This window comes from Megascapheus bottae, chromosome 26 (genome assembly GCF_031878675.1).
Source record: "Megascapheus bottae isolate mThoBot1 chromosome 26, mThoBot2.hap1, whole genome shotgun sequence".
In the NCBI taxonomy this organism is placed as follows: Eukaryota; Metazoa; Chordata; class Mammalia; order Rodentia; family Geomyidae; genus Megascapheus; species Megascapheus bottae.
In genome coordinates, this window is record NC_143534.1 from 10,677,746 (window position 1) to 10,700,379 (window position 22,634).

The following is a 22,634-nucleotide window of genomic DNA, read 5'->3' on the forward strand; positions in this document are numbered from 1 at the left end:
TGGTTTCTCAATAAACCCAAGTCATTAGGAGAGAAAACATGCCTACTAAGTAAAGACTCTGTCTCTGGAAAACTTATTTTTATAGACGCCATTCAATTATGAGCACACACCCAAGCGGGAGACAGTAAAATAATCCTCCTTACTTCACCACTGGGGAAATGGAGGTAAACCTAGGAAAGTGGGTTTGTCTGAGCTTGTTCTGTTCCCCTGGTAAAGTCAGCAAAGCTCTCAAGTCTTCCGATTCCAAATGTAGAATTTTATCTTTTAATTTCTGTGTGGTGGTATTGGGGTTGGAACTCAGGGACCTGTGCTAGCTTGTGAGGCTCCAACACTCGAGCCATGACTCTAGCTCTTTTTAGCTACCAGGTTTGGGCCGAGGCTGGCTCTGCACTCCGATCCTCCTGTTATGAGTCATGTAACAGGATTGTAGATACATGTCCTCACACCAGGCTTGTTCTTTGAGATAGGATCCCCTATCATTTTTGTCTTTCGGCCTGGGCTAGCCTCAACCCTTGATTGGATGCTTCTGCCCTCCAAGGAGATACAAGATAGAGAAGGCTGGCTTAGGGCAGCTCTGTAAGGAAGCTGGGGGAAGTTAAGATACCAGAAAGATGGGCAGTTCCAGTTTCCCGGAGCATAAGAAGAATTTTCCAATGGCCTTCCTGCTAGGAATTCACTTCCTCTATATTGTCAGGTAGAAGTGGGCAAGGGCATGGAAGAAGGTTCTGGCCCCATCTCCAGCCCACCATTGCTTCCCCACTGTGCCCACGTCCTAGGCTGTTGACACGTATATAATCATGGCACCAGAACATGGCACGTGAACATTCGGTGGCACTGTGTGTTCCCTGCTGGGGCACGGCACACCTCGCACGGTTGTGTGACCACAGCCACCCCCTTCCTGTCCGGCTGCCTCTGTCAACAACTCCTCCCCTCCTGGACGCTTCCGTTCTCCTTTCTGTCTTTCTAGAGAGCAAGTACATTAAGCATGCATGCACTATGGCAGAATACTCCACAGAGGCTGTTAGGATTCCGCTGACCTAGAGGAGAAAAGAGTATAGATTATTGGCAGATGTAGGGGAATTCCCTTCTAGAATTTGCCAACCCCTTCACCCCAGATGGGGGGGGGGTTCAGGGTTCCTCTTGCTAGGAGCCTTCTAGACACAGAATAAACCTGGGTGGGGGTGCGGTAGGTAGAGCGTGGCAAGGGGTGGTCACGTCCCAGTCCTGAGATTGGTGGGGGGGCCCCCTCTGGGCTAGCCTGGTCACCCCAAGTCAGATCGTGCTGAGGGGTGAAGAGGCTGGCTGGCTCCCTTGGGAGGCATCAGAAGTGCCGGCGAGGCGCTGCGAGCCTGACTTGGTGGTCCTTTTGTGGTTAAAGCGGGCGGGGCCAGCACTGACCGTCTATGACCAGCGAGGCCCTCTGCGTGGGTTTCTTCCCGGACTTGATTCGGTTCTCATTGATGGCGTTTTCGATCTCCTGCAGCTTCTTCAGGGCGTTCAGGTAAGAGGTCTTTCTTTGCTTCTTCAGTTTTTTGCTGACGTTGGGGTCGCTGGCCAGGCGGCGTGCAGCCTCGGTGATCTGCGACTGAATGGCGAACTCTCGCTCCAGGCGCTCCAGCTCGGCTTCCTGTGGTTGGGGGGGGGGGTCATCATCATGATGGAGGAAGGCATACGGGGGCATACGGGGAGGGGAGGGATCCCCACCTTTCCTTTCTCCTGCCTCAAAGCCAGGCTCCTGGGGTCATTCAAGAGTTCATTCTGCTGTCATTTCCTTTCCATTTGGGGCACAGAGAGCAGCCCACTTTCTAGAACAGTCCTCTGAGTTAGCTAACCCCTCCCACCCTTACTCCATGCCGTTTGTCACACTTCCGTGTCCCTCGTGTTGGGACACACTGACCTGTGTGTCTTTGAGTTCTTTCTACAAGCCCCAGCCATCCACACACTTGCCTGTTCTTGGAGCCCTGCCTGGCCTCGGCCCCCACACCAGGCCTGCCCAGTGGGCGGTGGTGTAACCCGTTTTCCCTCAGCTCCTTGGTTTCTGGGGTCCCCTGCGAGCTCTGCCCAGGTCTTTGGCCCAGGATGACAGTCCTGGCCCTAGGGCCCCAGAGATTGATGGCACTGAGATGGCATATGTCTGAACCACTGCTGTTCTTCTGCACACTCAAAGACCGGGGGAACAAATGTAGGTTTCCCCCTGAACAGTCAGGATGTCTGTTCCTCCTTTTCTACTCTTTCCCCTTAGAGGTAGCTCTAAGCTGGCTCTGTGACATTCACATTTGCTCTGCTTTACTGTCTTAGCCTGGGTACTTGGGAGCTCGCAGGCTCTTCCCAATCCTCATAGGCTTATGACAGACATACAGCCAAGACCCCAAAGTGGCCAGGGGAGACCACACATCTTATATGGGTACGTGTGTGTGTGCGCGCACATGGGCCAGGGGAGACCACACATCTTGTATAGGTCCGGGAGTGTGTGTGTGTGTGTGCACATGGTCCTGGAGCCTGAACTCAGGGCCTAGGCACTGTCCCTGGGCTTTTTTGTGCAAGGCTTACTATTCTACCACTTGAGCCATAGCTCCACTTCCAACATTTTTGGTGGTTAACTAAAGCCTTCTCAGGCTAGCTTTGAACTCTGATCCTCAGTTCTTAACCTCCTGAGTAGTTGGGATTAATGGTGTGAGCCACAAGTGCCTGGATGAGACCAATACCTTGTCCCAGCATTTCCCAGTCACATGAAGGTTTGACAGGGGACTCTACTCACCAAGCTGAGGACACCCAATGAAAACCACATGGGTAGCCCAACAAAACACTCAGCTTTGGGCCTGATCTATCAGGCAGGGTACGTTCACCAAGGATACCATTCTTTACTTGAGTTCATTAATTTTGGGGTGGTACTCTAAGCTTAAAGGGGGCGGGGGTTGGACATTGGAAATGAGAAGAAACAGGGCTGACTTAACTGTTTCACGTTTAGTAACTTGTAACAAATACCCATACTCCATGATAAGTGCAAGGTGCAGAGCAGATGTGTATGGGAAGTAGGAAAGCAAAGCTCATGTACAGGAGAGCTGCAGTGGTGACAGAACCAATGTGGTGCCCTACAGAATCCTAGCTGCTTCCTGGTATGAGCTGAGAAAGGTAACAGGGAGGCATAGGTACTGCAGACCCGGATGTACATGGAATTCTCAGGCCTCAAGTCTGCTTTTACCGAAAGAGTGGGAAAACTGCAGTGATACTCTGGGAAATCTAAGTGTGGCGGACACTAGCTGAAAGTGGGGTACATTTTAAAATGTTTGCTGCAGTTCCAGTGGTAAGTGGGGTATGAAAGGCATCTGGCGTCTAGGTTGAGCCCCCGGCAGTGCTAGATATCAGTGATGGCTCCTCGCCTACTCACTCACTGAACCCTAGCACTGTGAACCAGGCCCGGTCAGATCTCATGCTAGATAGTGCGCTCAGGGGTGGGCTCAAGCTCCCAGGAACCCGACACTGCAGGTTTCAGGTGATTTCTTAGCATTTTCAGGACTCCCCCCATCCCTTCCACCTCCTACCACCCCCCTCCCTTAGTGTTCCCCTCTAGGAAGCCATGTTTCTCTCAATCGCTTTCTCAAAAGACTGAAAGCACACTTTGTTCCTTTCCCTGGGCTCTGAGACCTGACCTCTTCAGACTTAATGTTAATTAGTAACTATTCAGAATAGATTTGGGGAGACCTGGGGCTGAAGGTTCACTTGCCCTCCATTTCATCTGGATGGAGGCTGGGTACTTACTATGCTACCGGAGGTTCAGGTGTTTTGTTTTAGGAACCCCTGTGCCCCAGTCTGAATTCCCCAGTCTCAGCCTGTACAGGGTTTCAGACAGAAGAGGATCAAAACCTTTGTAATAAGTCTCTTCTAAATACAGACAAGCAAGCCCAGGATGGACCAAATACTTTTGGCCTAAACGTATTGGTTTTGGCAACCAGGTCAATTCAGACCATGGGAGGGCCCAGACCAGCCCCTCTACTTTGATGTTTCCCTCTACTGACCAGAGGAGGTGGGGCTCTGAGTCACCAGAGGCAGGGCCCCCATTAGAGACAAGGAGGCATCCGGGGAATGTTCTCCCCAAACTTAACAGTGCCACTTGCAACTGGCCTAGAGTGTGAGACAAACAACTTCAACGGAAAGCGCACCACCCTCCTAAGGCAACCACACACCAGGGAAGCAGCTACTGGGAAGGAGATAAAGGAGGAAAGCTGGGCAGAGGACTCCGGAGGTCCTAAAGGGAGGGGGAGGGAGAGGGGAGGGAGGGGGAGAGGAGGGAGGGAAGGGAAAGAAAGGGAAGGGCACACCACACCTCTCCTTTGGGCAGGATTTTCTGCTCATCCAGCTTGAAGGCAGTCCCTATTCTTCTCCTGACAATCGGTGGCTCCTCTCCTGGATCCAGGGGGTATTCCACAGGCAGCTTCCCGGTGAGCTCCTGTGCGTGGAAACAGCATTCAGAGTGGTGATCAATCATCATCGCACAGCACGTGTGGGGGCATTGTAGGATACACGCACACAATTGTACAAGCACACAATTGTGCACGCACCCGTCAACACGCACATTTAGACATACATAAGGAAAGTCAGTGCTACGCCTCAGTAAGACTTCAGGAAATGCAATTTCACCTCTACAAAAATGTGTGACAGCATTCATTCTTTACAGAGTACATGTACTTTGGAAAGTTGTTTTTCCTGTCCTTTTCCCCAGAATAAATATCTATCAAGTAAAGAAAAGTTTGACTGGCTTCAATACAACTGCAATCTGACTCACTTGCTGAGCTAGTAAGCGTTTTCTCTATATCCTCTGTGTGCCAGACAAGATCACACAGCCAGTAGGGAACTGCTGTGCTGTCTAAGAGGACTTTCTATTCTAAACCCAGTCTGGGGAGGGAGATACTGGGGTTTTGAACTCAGGACCTTATACTTGCTTGAGCCAAACTCCTAGTCCAACTATGTGCTCTCTGCCCTGTAAGATAATATCCCCTGTAAGATAGGAGTTGAAATTTTCTCCCAAACCATGTCCCTTAAGAGGAGTTGTATTTATATGGTGAATACAGTAACCAAGCATTACATAATTTAAAGACTGTATGGAGAGCAAATACTCTACTCTGGATACTCAAGGAATAAGCTGAATGTAAAAAGAAGGAGGCTGAACACCAGGCTGCTACATGGAGGCTTCATGAATAAATACTGTCGGGGGTCAGCTGCTGACCCAGCTTTTGGAGGCCAAGTCTGACTGGACTTCCAAAAGCCACTATTCCACCAAGGACAATGTCCAGCAAAGACCACCCCGGACCCTAAATCAACGCAGACGCATGCATGGGGCTGCTCGGAGAAGGAAGGGCCCAGCGGTGTCTGCAGCTGCTAGCATCCCAGGAAAAGGCTTTTGAGCTGGCCAGTCCATCTCGGGGAGGGTCACTGTGGCCACTCTTCTGCTGTGTGCTGATGTACCGGTGTGTGTGTGTGTGTGTGTGTGTGTGTGTGTGTCTGTGTGTGCACACGCACAGGGACACCACCGGCTGTCCTGTATCTCTTTCCTCCTGCACACAGATCCCTGGGAGTGGCCTGGTGGACGTTTTTATTATTCCTCTGGGCAGGCATTTCAGAGTACAATGGCCGACTATGTACGTATAGACCTCTTTGCTTCCAGTCTCCGTTCTTTTCTAAAAGGGCATTCAGATACCTCCCAATCACTCATGTGTTTCTTCTGCAACTTTTTAATCCCACTCCCGCAAAGTCCGACGGATACAAAAATGCAAAAACTATTGAGGGTTGTATATTGTCAGGACTTTTCTTTTTTTCCTGTCTTGAAACTTGGGGGGGGGGGGAAAGGAGGAAAAGTTACTGTGTCATGGGTTTGTAACTCTAACGAGTTTGTGGTTTTAAAATGTATCATAAAAATGTACTAAGTGCCAGTGATTGTATATAGAGATTCCCTTCTTGAATACTTGTTTGTTAAACATGTCATTTGAAATATGATGTAAAAATCAATGTTAATAAATTCTTTAATAAAAAAATGAAGCTACTGGTTTTCCACCATTGGCTTAAAGGCACCTGGATTGAGTCTTGATTCTGCAGATATTTAATCCGATTTCCTATGTAACCAGAGCTTCGCGGCAGAGAGGTAACTTAATGCACAGCTGTGGGCCTTCACTGGGCTTCTGTGTTTATAGACTGCTCAAGGCACCCATGGGGCTTCCTGGCTGCCTGGGCTCTGCAGGGCCCAGAACTGGCTTCCTGACTTTTCTGAGAACCAGCAGTGGAGAGAGTTAAGAACGAATGAGTAACTGCCTTTGAGTGTTTTTTTTTTTTCTGTTACTCAAGGTGGATTTTCTATTGTGAACATTCTATGAAGCGGGAGCTTTGTTTTCTGATTTGGCTTTTGTTTGAGGAATGACAGTGGGATTGTTACAGGCCTCGGCTCACATGGCCTTGACATGTTTCTTCTACTTTCTAATGTAGATTCACTGCTGGGTTTAGAGACTTTTGTTAAAAGCAAGACAAAGCTGCACATATTATTAAAGACAGACACTGAAACCCATACATATATGTAGGTTTTTTTTCCTATCATTCCAGCATATTCTTTGTAAAATCGCTGCTAACATTAACAGTATCACATAGCACATTCCCCTTGGCTGGGACAACTGCTTTCCTAAGATTTGCAATGGATTTGTGCTAACGTGGTTCTGCTTTGAGCGGCCTCCGGGTTAAGTCACTCCAGACCGTAATTAAGCCAAGTTGAAGTGTAATGTGATCTCATTTTACAACCCTCTCCCAATGTAAGACAGTAGTATTTAGGGGGGCTTGCACTTCGTTTGGGAACCTCTTTCTAGTTCCAATTCTGAATTATTTACCCCCGGAGCTCTGTGTCATATTCTGCCTGCCCCCCATGCTCACTGTAAGCACACCACATGCATGTGCGCACGTACACACACACACACACACACACACACACACACACACACACACAGCAGGCTACTACACTAACCACTAAAGTCTGTGAACACTGCTAACCAGGAGTCATACAATCCATAACAGAAGAGGGTACAAGTGCACAAATAAACATAGGCATGGATGGCAGCTGCCACTATGTGCTCATGAAAGTGGAAACTAGAGGCTGGAGGAGACACTGCTTTACAACAAATTCAAACATAGTGCTAGGCTGGTTGCATTTAAAAATAAAATTAAAAAAAGCCAAAAGTAGAGCTACGGCTCAAGTGGTAGAGTGCTAGCCTTAAGCAAAAAAGCTCAGGAACAGTGCACAAGCTTTGAATTCGAGCAACAGGGCCAGTACCACAATTTTTAATTAAATTAAAAGTATTACTGAATATTTCAAATGACACCTTGTGATCTTGTAGAGCCCCAGTGATGTCTGAAATGTCTTCAAGAGAAGCAAAACTTCCCCAAACCATAAATTCAGATAGATGCTCTTGTAAAAATAGAATCAAGCCGCTGTACTGAATGAGGTAATGACACGAGAGGAAATGTTTTATAAACTTCCATGCATGGAAAAGGAATTGTTCATCTGACCTCTGGCAGGGCCCCAGGTAGGGTTCTACTAGCACCCATTTTAACAAGTGAAATTCCCTCCAGACCCACTTCCTGTGTGTGCCAGAGCCCCAGGTGTAGGTTTGGAGGTTGCCAGCCTCGGCTCCACCCTTCCTTCCGTCCATACCATGGATGATGATGTTAGACAACACAGGTTTAACTGCTTACCGCTTCCCGGAGACACAGACGCTTCAGCTCCTCCAGCCGCTGGCGCAATGTCTCCTCCAGAGCTTCCTGCCTGGATTTCAAGGCAGCTAGCATGTCTTTCTTGGCTGACTGAGAGCTATCTGATTCCTGAGAACCTGTCAATAAACAGCAGGGTGACTAGGCCAGCTGACAGGGAGAAGCACATCTGGACCAGTAATGAATTTAACTGGCGCCCACACTGTGGATGCAGGGTTTATCCTGGGGAACCAAGGGAGTGTGAAATTAAGCAGGTGCTTGGCGTTCCAGGCAGGAGGCGTGGATTTCAGCTCTGCTTGGAATTTATACAGGGTCAGAGGACTGGCAGGAAAATGGACACTTCTGACAAGAAGAAGTTTGTCTTTCTTGATTCAAGATAGGTCACGTGCCCACTGGAACAGACATTTTACTATACTTTACCAACAACAGGAGAAAAGTAAAGTGCAAGTCTCTATATATCTGTCAGTCCTGGGCTTTCTGTCAGGGCCTGAGCACTATCCTTGGGTTTTCTCAAGGCCAGAGCTCTACCCCTTGAGCCACGGTACCACTTTCAACTAGTCAATAATTCTTAACACTTTAAATGTTTTTTTTTTCTGTTGTCCATTTAAAAATGCTGTTATCTTTTTTTTTGGGGGGGTGTGGTTTGGATATGGTGGCATATACCTGAAAGCCCAACAGTAAGGATCACAGTACTTGAGAATCTCTATTGTCGAATCCTCAACACCTATTACTGATCAATACTCGTTCTATGTCCCATCTTTTTGCCTAACCAATAGCAAATTAATTAGCTCAAATGGACAAGCAAAGAAATGTTGTCAGTCATATACTAGGATGGTATAATTAAAATGCATCACAGCTTGGTAAGGGGGGGAGAAATCCAACCTAGCATCTGTATATGGTTCTTTTGTTAAACCTTCCAAATGTCCACTTATAACTTTCCTGGATTCTGACGTGCTTCATCTGCAGATTTCCAAATTCAATACCAAACTCATGCAAAAGCATGGCCCGTGCTGAGACTCCATTACCTCATGGTTCTCTTATGCTAAGTCCATATGGTGTTACACGCACAGAAGACATCGATGGATATTACTGCAGACTCCCCTTTTGAAATGGCTCAGGTTATCTTTTCTTTTTTTCTTTTTTAAATAAGCCAGTCCTGCCTAGGGCTTGAACTCAGGGCCTGGCTACTATCCTTGGGCTTTCTCAAGCCTAGTGCCACAGCGCCACTTCTGGTTTTTTTTCTGTGTATATGGGACCAAGGAATCGAACTGAGGCAGGTCTTTGTGTACTCTACCACTAGGACATACTCCCTGTGCTCTACAACACGACATCACTCAGTCTACAGCCATCCAAGGCAAGACAGTACTGGCATTATGCATTTTAATCTGGTTCTCTTCGTACCAGTCATTTGAAGACACAGGAAAATATAATGAGATGCTCCCTGTTCTATCATTCAAAAAAATTTAAGGATTGAAATTAATACTGGAAGTCAGACTTCAGATGAAAAAAAAAATGGGCTTAGGGAAATTCAAGACCCAAGAGATTAAAGGATTTCTAGCTGGAGTGAAAAACTCATTGTTTTCTCTTTCACCCCTGCCTAACCTCTCGGTAGGAAATGATGATTTATTAAGTAAAGTTTAAGAACTATGTTCAAAAATCACAACAGAAATTGGGGGAAGTGAAGCACACCATTTTTTTGGGGGGGGTTGACGGGATCTCTAGTGATGGGATTAGTTGAGAGTTGGCCTAGAGTTCCAGGGCTCATTAACGCTACCTAAATTATCATTATTCATAACAGTCTAAAAACTAAACCCACATAAGGCGGTGCAGAATCTTGGCAGGGCAGATGGTTTAGAGAGCTGTGTTCTGTGTGGCTGGCACTCGGAAGGCTGCCTTCTCTACTACACACCTCTAGGCTTAGAAACCCCTTAGAAAGAATTTAGGGGCCAGGGGTGAAGTTACAGCCCTTCAAAATCACTGAGCCAGTCTACCAGGGACATGCTGATTTCCAGCTTAAAAGGAAGTGGATTTGGGAGGAGAGGGCAAGATCTCTCCTGGGTTTTCTAAGTAATGCAGCCTAATAGCAATCGGGAGGGAGAGAAAGGAAAAGGAGGAAAGGAAAGAGGGGTGGGGTAGGGAGGGAGAATCAGAGAGGAGGAGGAGGAAGAGGGGGAGAAAAGGAGGAAGGAAGGAAAAGGGAGAGAGGAGGAGGAGGAGAGAGATGGAGGGAAGGGGGGAGGGAGAAGATGGGGGAGGGAGAGAAAGGAAGGAAGAGAAATGGACTGAGGGAGATGAGGAGAAGGACAATGAGGAAGAGAGGAGGAGGGAGGAAGAGAGGAAGAGAGAGAGAGGAAGAGAGACAGCAGAGAAAGGAGAGAAACAGGAGAGACAGAGATGAGAGAGTGAGGAAGGAGAGAGAGAGATTCAAAAGGCATCTTCAAGAGCAGTGCAAAGGGTGGGGTGACTAAGCAGGCGCCCTCCGCTCCACTGTCCCAGTCATCCCTGGAAGGGCTCATGACGCCCATCAGGAAGAAGGAAGCCAGAAATCACATTCACCCTTAAGATGGTCACTGAGGAAATTGAGTCAGGGAAGAGCCCGACAGCTCACATCGCGCAGAGAATGGTTTTAGACAAGAAGATAATTTCAAATCAGCATCCACAGTCAGGAAAGCTCCACAAGACTAGAAAGGGAAGGGAAAGAAGGAAACGGAGAGAGAGGAGGCAGGGAGGGGTAGGGGAAAGGAGAAAAAGAAGAGGGGGGAGGGAGATGGGGAGAAAGAAAGAAAAAGAGGTGTGTGTGTGTGTGTGGGGATATCTGCTCTGTTCCCTTGGAAAAGATAAATGAACATGGGCAGACCTCTGATTTTCATCACAGATCCGGTGATAATGTAATACCCCAGGGTCCCAAGCTTCTCAGAACCATAGTGGACCTGTCTATAAAGAACCCAACGGACTAACCTCCAAGATTCTTCTAAGCTCAAAGAATCTATTATTTAATAAACAATCTAATCAGGCAATTCACACTTATCAAAGCAGAGGCCCACAATTATGATTATTATTTTGTGCCAGTCTGGGGTTTGAAATCAGGGTTTTGAGGTCTCGCTTGACCTTTTCGCTCAAGGCTGGCACTTTACCACTTGAGCCACACCTCCACTTCTGGCTTAACTGAAGATCAGAGTCTCATAGACTTTCTTGTCTGGACTGGCTTGGAGCTGGGATCCTCAGATATCAGCCTCCAGAGTAACTGGGATTACAGGTATGAGCCATGGAGGCCTGGCAAGAACATAATTCCTATCTAAACAGACAAGACAAAGAGAGATTGAGAGAGATTGATTCACGCCAAGTCACAAAGTCATTTTCAGAGAGTGTTTGGAGATCTTTGCCAACACCTATGATGCTGGCATTCTTGAAGATCCTAGAGTCAATGCCTCTGCCACTCTGTTTCTTTCCTACTTTCCAGCTGGGTCTCCATACACCAGGCCAGTGTACAGCTGCAAATGGCGGGGCCGGATGTGAAGACAGCAAGAGCAAATAGCAGCTTTCCTCCTGGATACCACATGGCAGGATCTCCTCAGTCAGCTGCTGTGGAGAATTCGTTCCAGTCGTAAAGATCCAGGGCAGTGGGCACCTTGCACCGGACATGAGCGAGCATCCTGCCATGAAGGACCCGGGCAGGAACCTGGCTCATCCGTTTTCACACAGACAGAATGCTCCTAAACAGCTGGAGAATTCCAGAAAGTGTGGGGTGGGGCGCCTTCCTCCCTAGAAGGAGGGGAAATTCAACACAAACAAGTGCCCCCAAACACGGGAATCTGTGTCCTCAAAGCAAGGGAGGGGAAATGACAATCTATTTTGGCCTATAAGGGGAAATTAAAAGATTAACGAGAGAGAGAGAGAGAGAGAGAGAGACAGACAGACAGACAGACAGACGGGGGAGGGGGGGAAGGGAGGGAGACAGAAAGACAGACAGAACGAAGGCAGCATTTTCCCAGCAGATCTGTAAAAGCTGTAAGGAAAAGTTTTGGCAGGCACCCAGGAGTAAATATGAGGAAAAGGTTTGAACTCTCCTTTATGATAAAGAGATATTTATTTCCCTGACAAATCCTTGAGGATGAATTCTTGACATCAAAGATTGTCCTCAGAGACCCTGTAAAATAATGCCATATTGCCAGATGGCAGGATCAACGTGTCATCTCAAGGGACCTGCTCAGTGAATTCAATGTCATTTTTTAAAAAAAACATGAAAAGTGCATGCTTGGAAAACTTTTCATCAAGCTGAGAAAGAAATAAACGACTTCACTACACAGAGTACTGAAATCAAAACTCAGCAAAGCAAGCGCCTTTGGGGTGGGGGTGGGGTCTCCAGGATGATGGGAAAAATGCACCCCTCATATTCTCCAAAAGGGAAGGAACACAATGTCACTCGAAAGGGGAGATGTGGAGTCAGGGGTGGGGGTGGGGGGGATGAGAGAAAGAGGAAGAGAGAGACATATAAAGAAAAAAAGAAAAGGAAAAGATAGGCTGATGGACACAGAGGAAGTGTCATAAAGAAAGAGAAACAGAGAATCAAATAATCAACGGCTCATGTCTGTAGTCCTAGCTACTCAGGAGGCTGAGGAGCACAATTCAGAGCCAGCCAGGGCAGAGAAGTCTGTGTGAGAATCCTACCTCTATCACACTACCGAAAAAGCCAGAATTGGAGCTGTGGCTCAAGTGGTAGAACCAGCACCAGCCTTGAGTGAAAAAGATCAGGGATGGCCCCCAGCCGGTGAGTATTAGCACCAACAAAACAAAACCAAAACCCAAAAAGGTGCCAGCATCTGCTAACATGGCTAATTGAAAAGGATCCTATGTTAGTAGCTCATACAGTTTCCACCGCTTACACTGAGAAAGGAGGGGGCTGATGTTTCTGGTTCCAGGGCTGCTGGTCGATTGCAGTGTGGAACTGGGAGATGAACTGCCAAAGCTTACAGATCACTCTTCTCTGCTCTCTTAGACTAGCCCAGAGCTCACTGGACAGGAACAGAGCAATGCCTCTGAGCTGACAGGGAGATACATGTCTCTTCCAGGATTGAAAAATCTCATCTCTGGAAAGCTGTACGTTTAGGTTACACACGTCACTCTGTCGTGGCTCTTTTTCTGGCACTGGAGACTGAACTCCTGCTGTTCCATTTGTTAGGTAAGTGAACCACACTCCTGGCCTTTCTACTTTGTTTTCAGATAGAGTCTTGTTACTAACTTTGGCCCAGGTTGGCATCAGACCAAGATCTTCCTATCTTTGCCTCCTTAGGGCATAAAAGCAGCCATATAAGTGATTAGGTGTGAGTGTGCCTTTTTTTTTTTTTTTTAAATTTTCCCTAACACAGGAGAGGAAAGGATAGCCCTCTGTCTCCCTCTGCTTCTTGATTCAGGCCAGGCCTGTTCAAATGAGTCTAGAAACATGGATTGTGCAGAAGGAGAGGTCTTATAGCCCTTACAGTTCACAGTGCAGTATAAACAAATCCTGGCAGCACTGACTCCTTTGGCAGTACCTGGGGTCTGTGTCCAATAGTGGAGCCAAGAAGATGACCAAAATTAAGGCTCCTGGAATACAGCACATAGTTAGACCTAAAAGGAGAGGTATTGGGTAGCTGACAACTAGAAAACTTTAAAAGGCCAGAGAGATACACAGAAGACAGAGGAGCAGTTTAAAAAAGAAAAAAAAAAAAAAAGGAAGGGATGCAGACACAAAGACAAAAACCAAAACAAAGGGCATCAGATGATCTACAAATGCATTTGAGCTGAATGCTGACAGCTATATTGGCAGGCGCCAATCAGATCACCTCTGCAGGGAGAGATTTCAGCTAGCTGGCACCCTCATTGTTATGCTAGCTATTAATAAACTGTCTGACAATGAAGGGAAGTGTTTGTATTCAGAGAAGGAGAATGTGAGAATAGTTGAATAATGAGCATGGACTGAGCCCAGGCCAGGCTGGGGCCAGCCCTGAGGACAAGATGTTTCCTCTAACCCAGAATGCACTGGTGCCTCATACCTGTAATCCTAGATACTTAAGAGGCTGAGATTTGAGGATCATAGTTCAAAGCCAGCCTGGGTAGGAAAGTCTATGAGATTCTTATCTCCAATTAACCACCAAAAAAGCTGGGAGTGGAACTGTGGCTCAAGTTCTAGAATACCAGCCTTGAGAAAAAGGCTAAGGGACAACACTCTGGTCCTAACTTCAATCCCTAGGACTGGTGCAAAAAAAAAAGAAAGAAAATGAAAAAAGCATTTTCTCCCAGAAAGTGTGGTATGACAGAAAGCTACACTTTGGTTTGATTTTTACATTTTAAGCCATCTGACCTATTCTGATATCCTTTACAAACCTACTGATAACAATGAAGATAACTCCACTCTCACCTCATTTACCACACAGCCAAAATACCTACTAGAAATACAACATATCACTTTGTAGGCACTGGGTATTTTACACCCCTTTATCTCCATTCAAGATGCCAACAGCTGTCTGTCTTGTCCTCACATTTAACAGAGTACACAATAACATTTGTTGCTGTTGTTTAGGTGCTTAACATAAGACACAGCTTGTATGAGCGGGTAATTCCCTAAATGGGTCGGAATCACTTGTTTTAAATAGCTGGAGAATGAAACCATGTTTCCCTCTGCTCTGTTCCTTCTATGCCGGCAAATCCCTGAAACAATGCTTAGAGCAAGCCTTCGCTCTCTCACTTCCAGAGGAGTCACGACAAGGCTGCCTTTACAAAGCCAAGTGCAGTTGTGTTGTCTTGTTTTTGTGTTGTCCTCTTTTTCCTCCCCTCTAGTCTGAATTCACAGACCCCTTTGGTTTGGGTCTCCCCAAACGGATCTGAGTCTTCAAAAAAAAAAATCGTTACCACCCTCCACACAAGAGTAAAAGCAATGCACAGAGGACTCATTTCCAAATTTGGAGGAAACTTCTGGACTCTTATGGGACAGAATAAGCTTACTGCCACCCCAGAGGTGAGTTAGATTTACTGTACCCCGCACAGAGGGGTTTATCCTAGCTCAGGCCTGCAGCTCTGATCAGCCACAGGGTCCCTCTAGGATGGACAAATCTCCCACTCCCACAGATTCCTGAGGCAGGAATCAGTGTCCCCACTCACGAGTAATTATTAATTGAAACACGTTACCCTCCCCTCCCCCCATATGCTAGCTCAGGGCATGAGTCAGCATGGACTTCTAAAAAAGATGCCTGAAGTGTATACCTCTTATAAAAGATTATTATGACTTTTCTTTATTTATGCAGCATTTGAGGCCTCAGATACCAAGGACTGGATTTCTCAATTTCAAAGGAAATTGACATGCCCATAAAAAAGAAACATTACTGGTAACATGGAAATCCTTTAGCAATGTGTGTGTGTGTGTGTGTGTGTGTGTGTGTGTGTGTGTGTGAGCGTGTGTGGGAGGCTTGAACTCAGGGCTGGGTGCTATCCTTGAGCTTTTCTGCTCAAGGCTAGCACTCTACTGCTTTGAGCCACAGCTTCATTCCCAACATTTAGGTGATTAATTGGGGATAAGAATCTCATGGACTTTTCTACCCTGGCTGGCTTTGCTCTTCAGAGCTCAGCCTCCTGAATAGCTGCTAGAATTACAGGCATGAGCTACTGGCACCCAGCCTCAATATGTTCTTAAGAAACATTTATATTTAATACAAAGGGGAAGAAGAAATAGATGATCAAACTTGACACTGGGTTATCAGTATCACATTTAACCTTCTTACTTGTGTCACATTTTCATCCCAGCCCCCTCAGTCCTGGAGACTGAATCTAGGACATAGGGCCTTGCACATGCTAGGCAAGTACTCTACAATTGAGCATATCCCCAAATCTATTTATTTTGAAACATCTTTTTAATTTGTACAAGCCAGTTTCAAACTCAAGATCCTTTTGCCCCAGCCTCTTGAGTAACTGGGGTTACAAGCAGGTACCACAAGTTCAGTTCAGGCTTTCATTTTTTTTTTTAAAGCCAGTCCCAGGGCTTGGACTCAGGGCTTGTGCGCTGTCCCTGAGCTTCTTTTGCTCAAGGCTAACACTGTATCACTTGAGCCACAGTGCCACTTCCAGCCTTTACTGTTTCTGTGATACTAAGGAGTTGAACCCAGGGCTTTGTGCATACTTAGGTAAGCACTCTACCACTGAGCCATAGAAAGTGTTAATGAGAAACCTAGCAAATAAGTATATATTTATATATAGTTTAAAAAGTGCTCGAGGTCATCACTGGGCTGTGACAGTAGCCTGTGGGCTTGTCCTGTCTATCAGCACATGACCGGGAGGAGAGGAAAGGGCAGAAAGACAGGGGTGGGAGACGCCAGCCCCCTCAATTCTCAGGCAGGGGTGGGAGGTGGACTGAGGGGTGGACTGAGAATTGCGAAATCCAGAGAGGATGGGCCAACAGCTTTCCCAGGAGAGGTATGCTGTCCTCCTACCACAGGCAAGCAAGGACTGTGGGGCAGAGGACGCAGCCCTGGAGGGAGGCAGGGCAAGATCCACGATTGTAGAAATTCCCCTGGTGGTGGATGGCACATATCCTGCTTGTGGTCCCTCCCTCCATTGTCCCCACTGTTTTCCTAAGCCACGGGAGTGGGCGTGGGGCATCCTTAAGAAGCCTCAGCCTTGGCATGGAAGGCTGGTTTTCAGGCTGGAGCTTGCAGGGTTGGGAAGAGGTTGATAGGGTCCTTTCCCTCACCCTGTGTTTCTTCTTGCTAAGCTGGGTGGCAACAAAAGGGCCGAGTGGATCAGTGCCAGCCAGTGGATCCCCCCTGTGCACGGCCTTGTCTGTTTCTACAACTCCTCAGCATCTCATCTGGGGCCTCCCTACTACACAGTAAACATTTGAAAGTCACTTAAATATCCTAGGAGAAAGATACTGATTGATTACTAAGTATCGGGGTAGATTTGGCCCAGAGATTTTCTGGCTTGCTTATTAATATCAACCTGAGGGCTGCATGCAATAGGGACGTATTGTTTCTAGGGCTGCGTGGATTTAATTCCTAATGGTTGTGCGAAGCCCATTATGTGGTAGGCTGTTTGGTTTGGGGGCTCTGGTCACGACTATGTCTACAGCTTCTGGGGGTGGTCTTAAGGATGTGAGGGGTTCAGGCAGGCAGACCACAGGTCCACTCCAGGGTTCTATGATCTCAAACAATAGCCCTGAGACAGACAGGGAAAACTAGGTGAATGGCACCCAGGAATTTAGAAACAGTGTACTTAGAAACCCAATACCAACTTCTTTGTGTTAACCCTTACACTCTTTCTTGAGCTGCAGAATTAACACAAGGAGAAGGGGAAAAAAAGAGAGCAGCTTTCTCTGTCTGACTTTGCCTGCTGGCCCCAAATAATTAGGGTGCTCTAAAAAACAGAGAAAGGTCATCATAAACAAATAAAATATCTTAGAAAAGAAAATGCTTGGAAAAATGGCTCTTTCTGGCACAACATGCTTATCTCAAAGGATAAACATTTGTGGCAGCGTGCCTTCTTTCTCTCAAGGAGAAACATCGGTTTAAAAATATATGGCAAAATGCATTCCTTCCTAAAAGGGATGCCCAAACATGCCAGTCACATATCTAAAGGACAGGTCAGCCTCAAGACCCTGCACTCACGTGAAGTATTACACCAAGAGTGATTAGGAGTGAAGATAAATAAATGAAGATAAATAAATGCGTATCTGCATTGCTTTAGGTCTGACCCTGCCTTTGTCCTAGAAATATCCTCTGATGTCAAACTGCTCAATCTCTCTCCCCTAGAGAGTACCACCCATACTCTGTTAGTGTGCCTCTATCTTTCTGCTTGTCTGCCTGCTTGCTTATTCAATAAAGCTCCGGCAAGTGTTTTTGTAACATTATAACTTGTCCTGGCATTCTTATTCTGCAAATTTCAAGGACTTTAAGTGAGGAGACCCTACTTTTGGAGGGAAATGTCACAAACCCTCGCCTGCATCTGCTGAACCATTCACCTCCAGATCTTACCTCTTTCCCCCAGCAAGAAGAGGGGCTTTCCCAGTCTAGACCCTGGGCTGGCAATTTATTTCCACTTCCTCTCAGGCTTACTCACACCTACAGAATCTCTGGGGGAGTCTGCAGCACTATGCCTTTCCACTGTGTCTGCCAAATAGCTCTGCTGTAGCTTGAGAAAAACCCAGGTGGAGTGGGGCTGGAGTCCCTGGGACTGAATATAAGAGGCAAATGAGCTGCTAGATCCAGGTTCTTATCTGAGCCTCAGAGTTAAGGATGGCAAGAGAAAGCCATTGTATGTTTTGTCTAGAAGACAAACAGGGTGTTGGCTCTGGCTCCTTCCACAGCCTTTCAGCAGGAGGCTGGGAGTGGCTGTAATCTCAGGCTGGGGTCTTGGGGTTTGAATGGCATTCATTCTCTTTGATGTAAGAAGAGGACTTTTGCTGAAATCTCACTCACAGACTTTTAAGCCTTACAAAGAAGGATCTTTTGTCAGAAACACTCTAGAAGGCTCCCAGGCAGCCTAGGGGTTAGAGTAAATCCCATGGTGTTGGCAAAGGCAGCTCAGGTTTGGTGGGGCCTGGAGCTTATGGTTTTGATGAGCAGTAGTGCACAGCAATACATTCAACCAGACAAAACACAAGACTATGTAAACACACCACGAGTGCCCGGCTCCCAGCTTAACTGTCCACTGAGGGGCCGGAGCTTAGTGTAGGAAAAATGGCCACCCTTCTCTAATTCTTTCCATTTAAGCTTTGTCCTGGCTCAGCTTGGATGGCACCAGCCATGGAGCCAGCTAGAAATCTTTGAGCTTCCCTTCTTCCGGTGTCTTTTCCCTTTCTGATTTGCTACTGTTGCTTGCAGCTGTTCTAAATAGTACAGTAATGACCCTGGAAGATGACAGAAAAGGAAAACCTTCTTGCTTTGTTTTCCTGGTACAGAGGCACTCACATCAATCAGGCATTAGCCACCTGGCCAGGAGTACTGTTCATTTGTTATACTTTCTCACGTTTCCACACAATCTTTATTCCCTCTCTCCTCATCCTCCTTGAGCTGCTTCTGGTCATTTCAGTAAGCGGAATCTTCTCTTGAAGTCAGTCAGATCTGAAATCTCAGACCTCTCTTCTGGCTGTCCCCATATCTAATGACAAAACTAACTGCCTAAGACTCACAGAAATCAACAGTAGAGCCTGATCTCCAGACTCAGGTGACAAAGGGAAGTTATCATTGTCATACCCAGAGACACAAGTCTCCACCTGTCAAATCCCAAGAAGTACTTGGTGAGAGAATGTAGCATCTATTAGGACCATGATTCCGAACCCCAGTCCTGCCTTAGTACAATCCTTGCTCAACGGGGGAGAAAGATGGGAGGGGTGACATTAATCAAGACGCATTACATTCACAAGTTGACATGGTGGAATTGAAACCTCTTTGTAAGTCTACTTAAAGATAATAATTATTAAAAAAAAATTCCTGCTTAAGAAAAAGAGATGTAGGCCTCACTTTCCCTCTGTGGAGTTGACAGCCTTCTGAAGGATCTGGGGGTAACGTGGGAGATTTATGTTGTCCACATGGTGGGCACACAGGTCTTCTCCACTCACTCTTGGACAGCTCCAGACATTTTTCTTAGATACCACGTAGCTGGCTTCTGGTGTGTATGCTGAACCCTGGGGTCCGCCTGTCAGCAAGACTCCTCCCACCCTCCCCCAGGAGAGGGCGGCCTACCCGAGGACAGCAGGCTCCCACTGCTACCGCTGATTATCTTCCCTTTGCTCCCCATGTGGGCCAGCTTCGAGGTCTTCAGTGTCCCTGTTTCTGTTAGGTCGATGGCGATCTCGCTCAGGCTTCGTGCCGCATGGATCTTGGACTGGAATGGAAAGGCAAACAGGTTATGGAAGGGACATTCATCTCAAGAGGGATGGGAAAGCACTCACCCGTCGATCCTAGAATTCAGCAGATCTGTGTCCCTCTGCCCAACTCCGAGGGAGCTGAAATTGGCACAGGAGTTGCTCAAACCATGGGATCCCTCAGCCTACGGCTTTGTAGGCCGTAGTAGTACTTAAGAATATGAGCAAGTTGGGCCCGGTGATTCATGCCTATAATCCAAGCTACTAAGAACTGGAGGCTAGAGAAAGGTGGTCTAGGCGAGCCTGGACAAAAAGTACGAGACTGGAGCTGAAAACAACTAAGAAATGACTAGGGACACCACGAGAGTGCCTGGGGATAAAGCCCTGGGTTCATAGCCCAGAAACACCAAAAAGCAAAAACCAAGAAAAGATAGACGAAAAAGGGATAAAAGAAAGGAAAAGAAGAAAGAAAAAAGGAAGGAAGGAAGGAGGAAAGGATCAAAACCACGAGTTGCTATCCATCACAGGTTCATGCCTGTCAGCATAGAGACTGGAGGCTGAGATCTGAAGATTGAAGTTCAAAGCCAATGCAGACAGGAATTCTCTGAGATTCTTTCTAATTAACCCCCAAAAAGGCAGAAGTAGAGTTGTGGCTCAAGTGGCAGAGAGCTAGCCTTGAGTAAAAAAAGCTAAGGGACATTACCCAGGCCCTGAGTTCAAGCCCTAGCAGCATGTGTGAATGCATGCATGTGTGTGTGAATCATGAGCTTAATCTCACTGAGTCTCATTATTCCCATTGTAAGCCAGGGAAATAACCACCTGCACTGGTGGGGGAAGATGGGTCAGGGAGATAGAATGCCTACAAGGCATCCTCCCTCCCTCCCCTTTTCTCCACTCTTTTCCACACCTGACACACAGCAATCAGTGACAACTTGTGACTATGAGAGTCACAAGCTTAAAAAGTAAAAGTTTTCTGCTTTCTAAATGACATAAGAGATTTATGAAACAAATATACAAAATCGTAATGAATTTGTAAAGGATTAAAACCTCTTGAATTGTTAGCCAGGTGACCATGAGGAGTCTAAAGGATCGAGTGTCAGCGTCCTAGGCCTGCAGCCACAATGTATGCGGAGAGAAGCCTTCGGAACAACTGCTGATTTGGATACTCAGGTCCTACAAAAACCACCAGACGTGGACTTTGTTTCTATTGTGATATCTGGATGGATGCTCCCAGGACTTCGTATCAAATTCTACATAATACAGAGATCAATCCACTTCATTTGGCTAACAGTCACAAGAATTATCAAAAACTATGTATTCACAGTATCACAGTGCTATCCCTGAAAGTGCTTTCTTTTTTTTTTTAAAGCAAAGCTATCTTCCTTAGTTACCATGTCCACAAAGTGAAAATACACTGCATTTCCTCCACACATTGCTCTTTTTTTTTTTTGCCATTGTTCAGGAAATCAACTTTTTCTATACCATAAACTCCAGCCAACCATTTATAGTGGTAGTACAGCCCACGCATTTGCCCCTCTTTCCATCTTCCTGGGGGCTCTGACTGTGGCATAGAGGGATGGAGCCAGGAGAGGGTCAGAACCGAGGTTTCTAGTCGCCCACAGTGCTGCTTTCGGCTGGCTGGGAGAGGTTAGGTCCTCCCATACTTGGAAGTCTCCAAACAGGCCTATTCTGCAGGCCGTGGAGGGGTGCACACACCACGGCCCTCTCCCCCTGATTTATGCCTTCCTTTTGCACCTAGACGCCCTCACTGGTCCTGAAGAGGCTGTGGAGCTCCTTGAGGCCTTGCCCTTCCTCTGGCCTGATGTTGTTGTGGTGCTGGTGAATGACAACAACTTCCATCCTCTACTTCCACCCTCTACACACTTCTTCCGGTTAACAAGATTCTTGTTGGTCAGAGGAAACCCTGAGGCTTGTTGGGTATTCACCCTGTATGAACTGTCTTCCTTCTCTTCTGTTTGCCTCCCTTAGTGAAGGTCTTCTTTCTAACCTCAGCTTTTCTTCCTTGCCTTTGGAACCAGGTCAACTTCTTCAGGTTAGGGTTCCCCTTCTTCATAACAGTCTCAGCTGCCAGGCCTTGCAGAATTTTGGCTTGATGGAGAAGGCCGGAAAAGGCTTTCTTTCTCAGCCTATCTACAGTGTCCATCTGGATATGCTTTATCCTCCAAGCAGGCAGAAAGAGCACAATCCATTACTTCCTTTCTTCCTGCAAGACTCTTTACCGAGACCCATATTTTCATACGAAGAAGCCCACGCTTACTCAGTTATGTAGCAATAACTTATAAGTCATAGACCAATGTACCATAGTGGTGAGGGCCAGGCTCTGAAGTCAGAAAGACCTAGACTAGAATCCTGACTGCTTCCGATCAATCACAGTCAGATTTTAATCCTTGACTGCTCAGGCCCTCAGATTCCTGTTTGTAATAGGGAGATCTTAAGGCCCACATCACAGAGCTGGGATAAGGACTAAGTTAGATGGTGTATGTCAAGGCCAGGGCAATAGGACTAAGATATACATTAGCCGCTGGAAGTAATTTGCTAAATAAGGTTAGATGGATGGCTTGACTTGGTGCTTTAAGGATCTCATTAATCACATGGAAAACCAGTCATCTAACCCACCCCCTCTAATCCTGCTACACACCAGTCTCAGAGGCAGAAAATAACAATATAGGAGAGGGAAAAAGAGATAACCTTTTTAAAGAGACTCTAGAGTCTCAGAAGTTTCTAGAACTTTCTGGAATGTACCTATCATAATGTCTCAAAAGATTCTGTAGAGGGACAGACCATGAAGGAGAGAAAATGACCACTGTCTGGGAGATTCTCTCTTTATAAAATATAATCTCTGGTTCTGGAAGCCAGGCTGTATTTTCCTTATCATGTGCATAACTCTTCTTTTGATTCCAGATGGAATGAAGACTAGCTGACTTGATTGGGAAAAGGGAGAAAAAGAATTAGGAAAGATTAAGGAGGAGGAAAGATGTTTGCCTTGGAATGCAGGCTCCACTCTGAGTTCAGAGGAAAAGTGTCTGGTGTCTCTAAACAA

At 46.7% G+C, this 22,634-nt stretch overlaps 1 protein-coding gene across 2 annotated transcripts in view; it reads right to left on the reverse strand.

Annotated features, from left to right (window-relative positions):
• Frmd4a (FERM domain containing 4A) overlaps positions 1 to 22,634 on the reverse strand; it is a 411,101-nt gene that overhangs the window by 12,763 nt on the left and 375,704 nt on the right. For both annotated transcript variants that reach the window (XM_090318923.1, XM_090318924.1), the window contains 4 exons: positions 19,452 to 19,593; positions 7,729 to 7,862; positions 4,325 to 4,447; positions 1,399 to 1,627 (listed from right to left, as the gene is read on the reverse strand). In XM_090318923.1, coding sequence (XP_090175049.1) covers positions 1,399 to 1,627; positions 4,325 to 4,447; positions 7,729 to 7,862; positions 19,452 to 19,593 — 628 coding nt within the window. The remainder of the gene's footprint in view (positions 1 to 1,398; positions 1,628 to 4,324; positions 4,448 to 7,728; positions 7,863 to 19,451; positions 19,594 to 22,634) is intronic.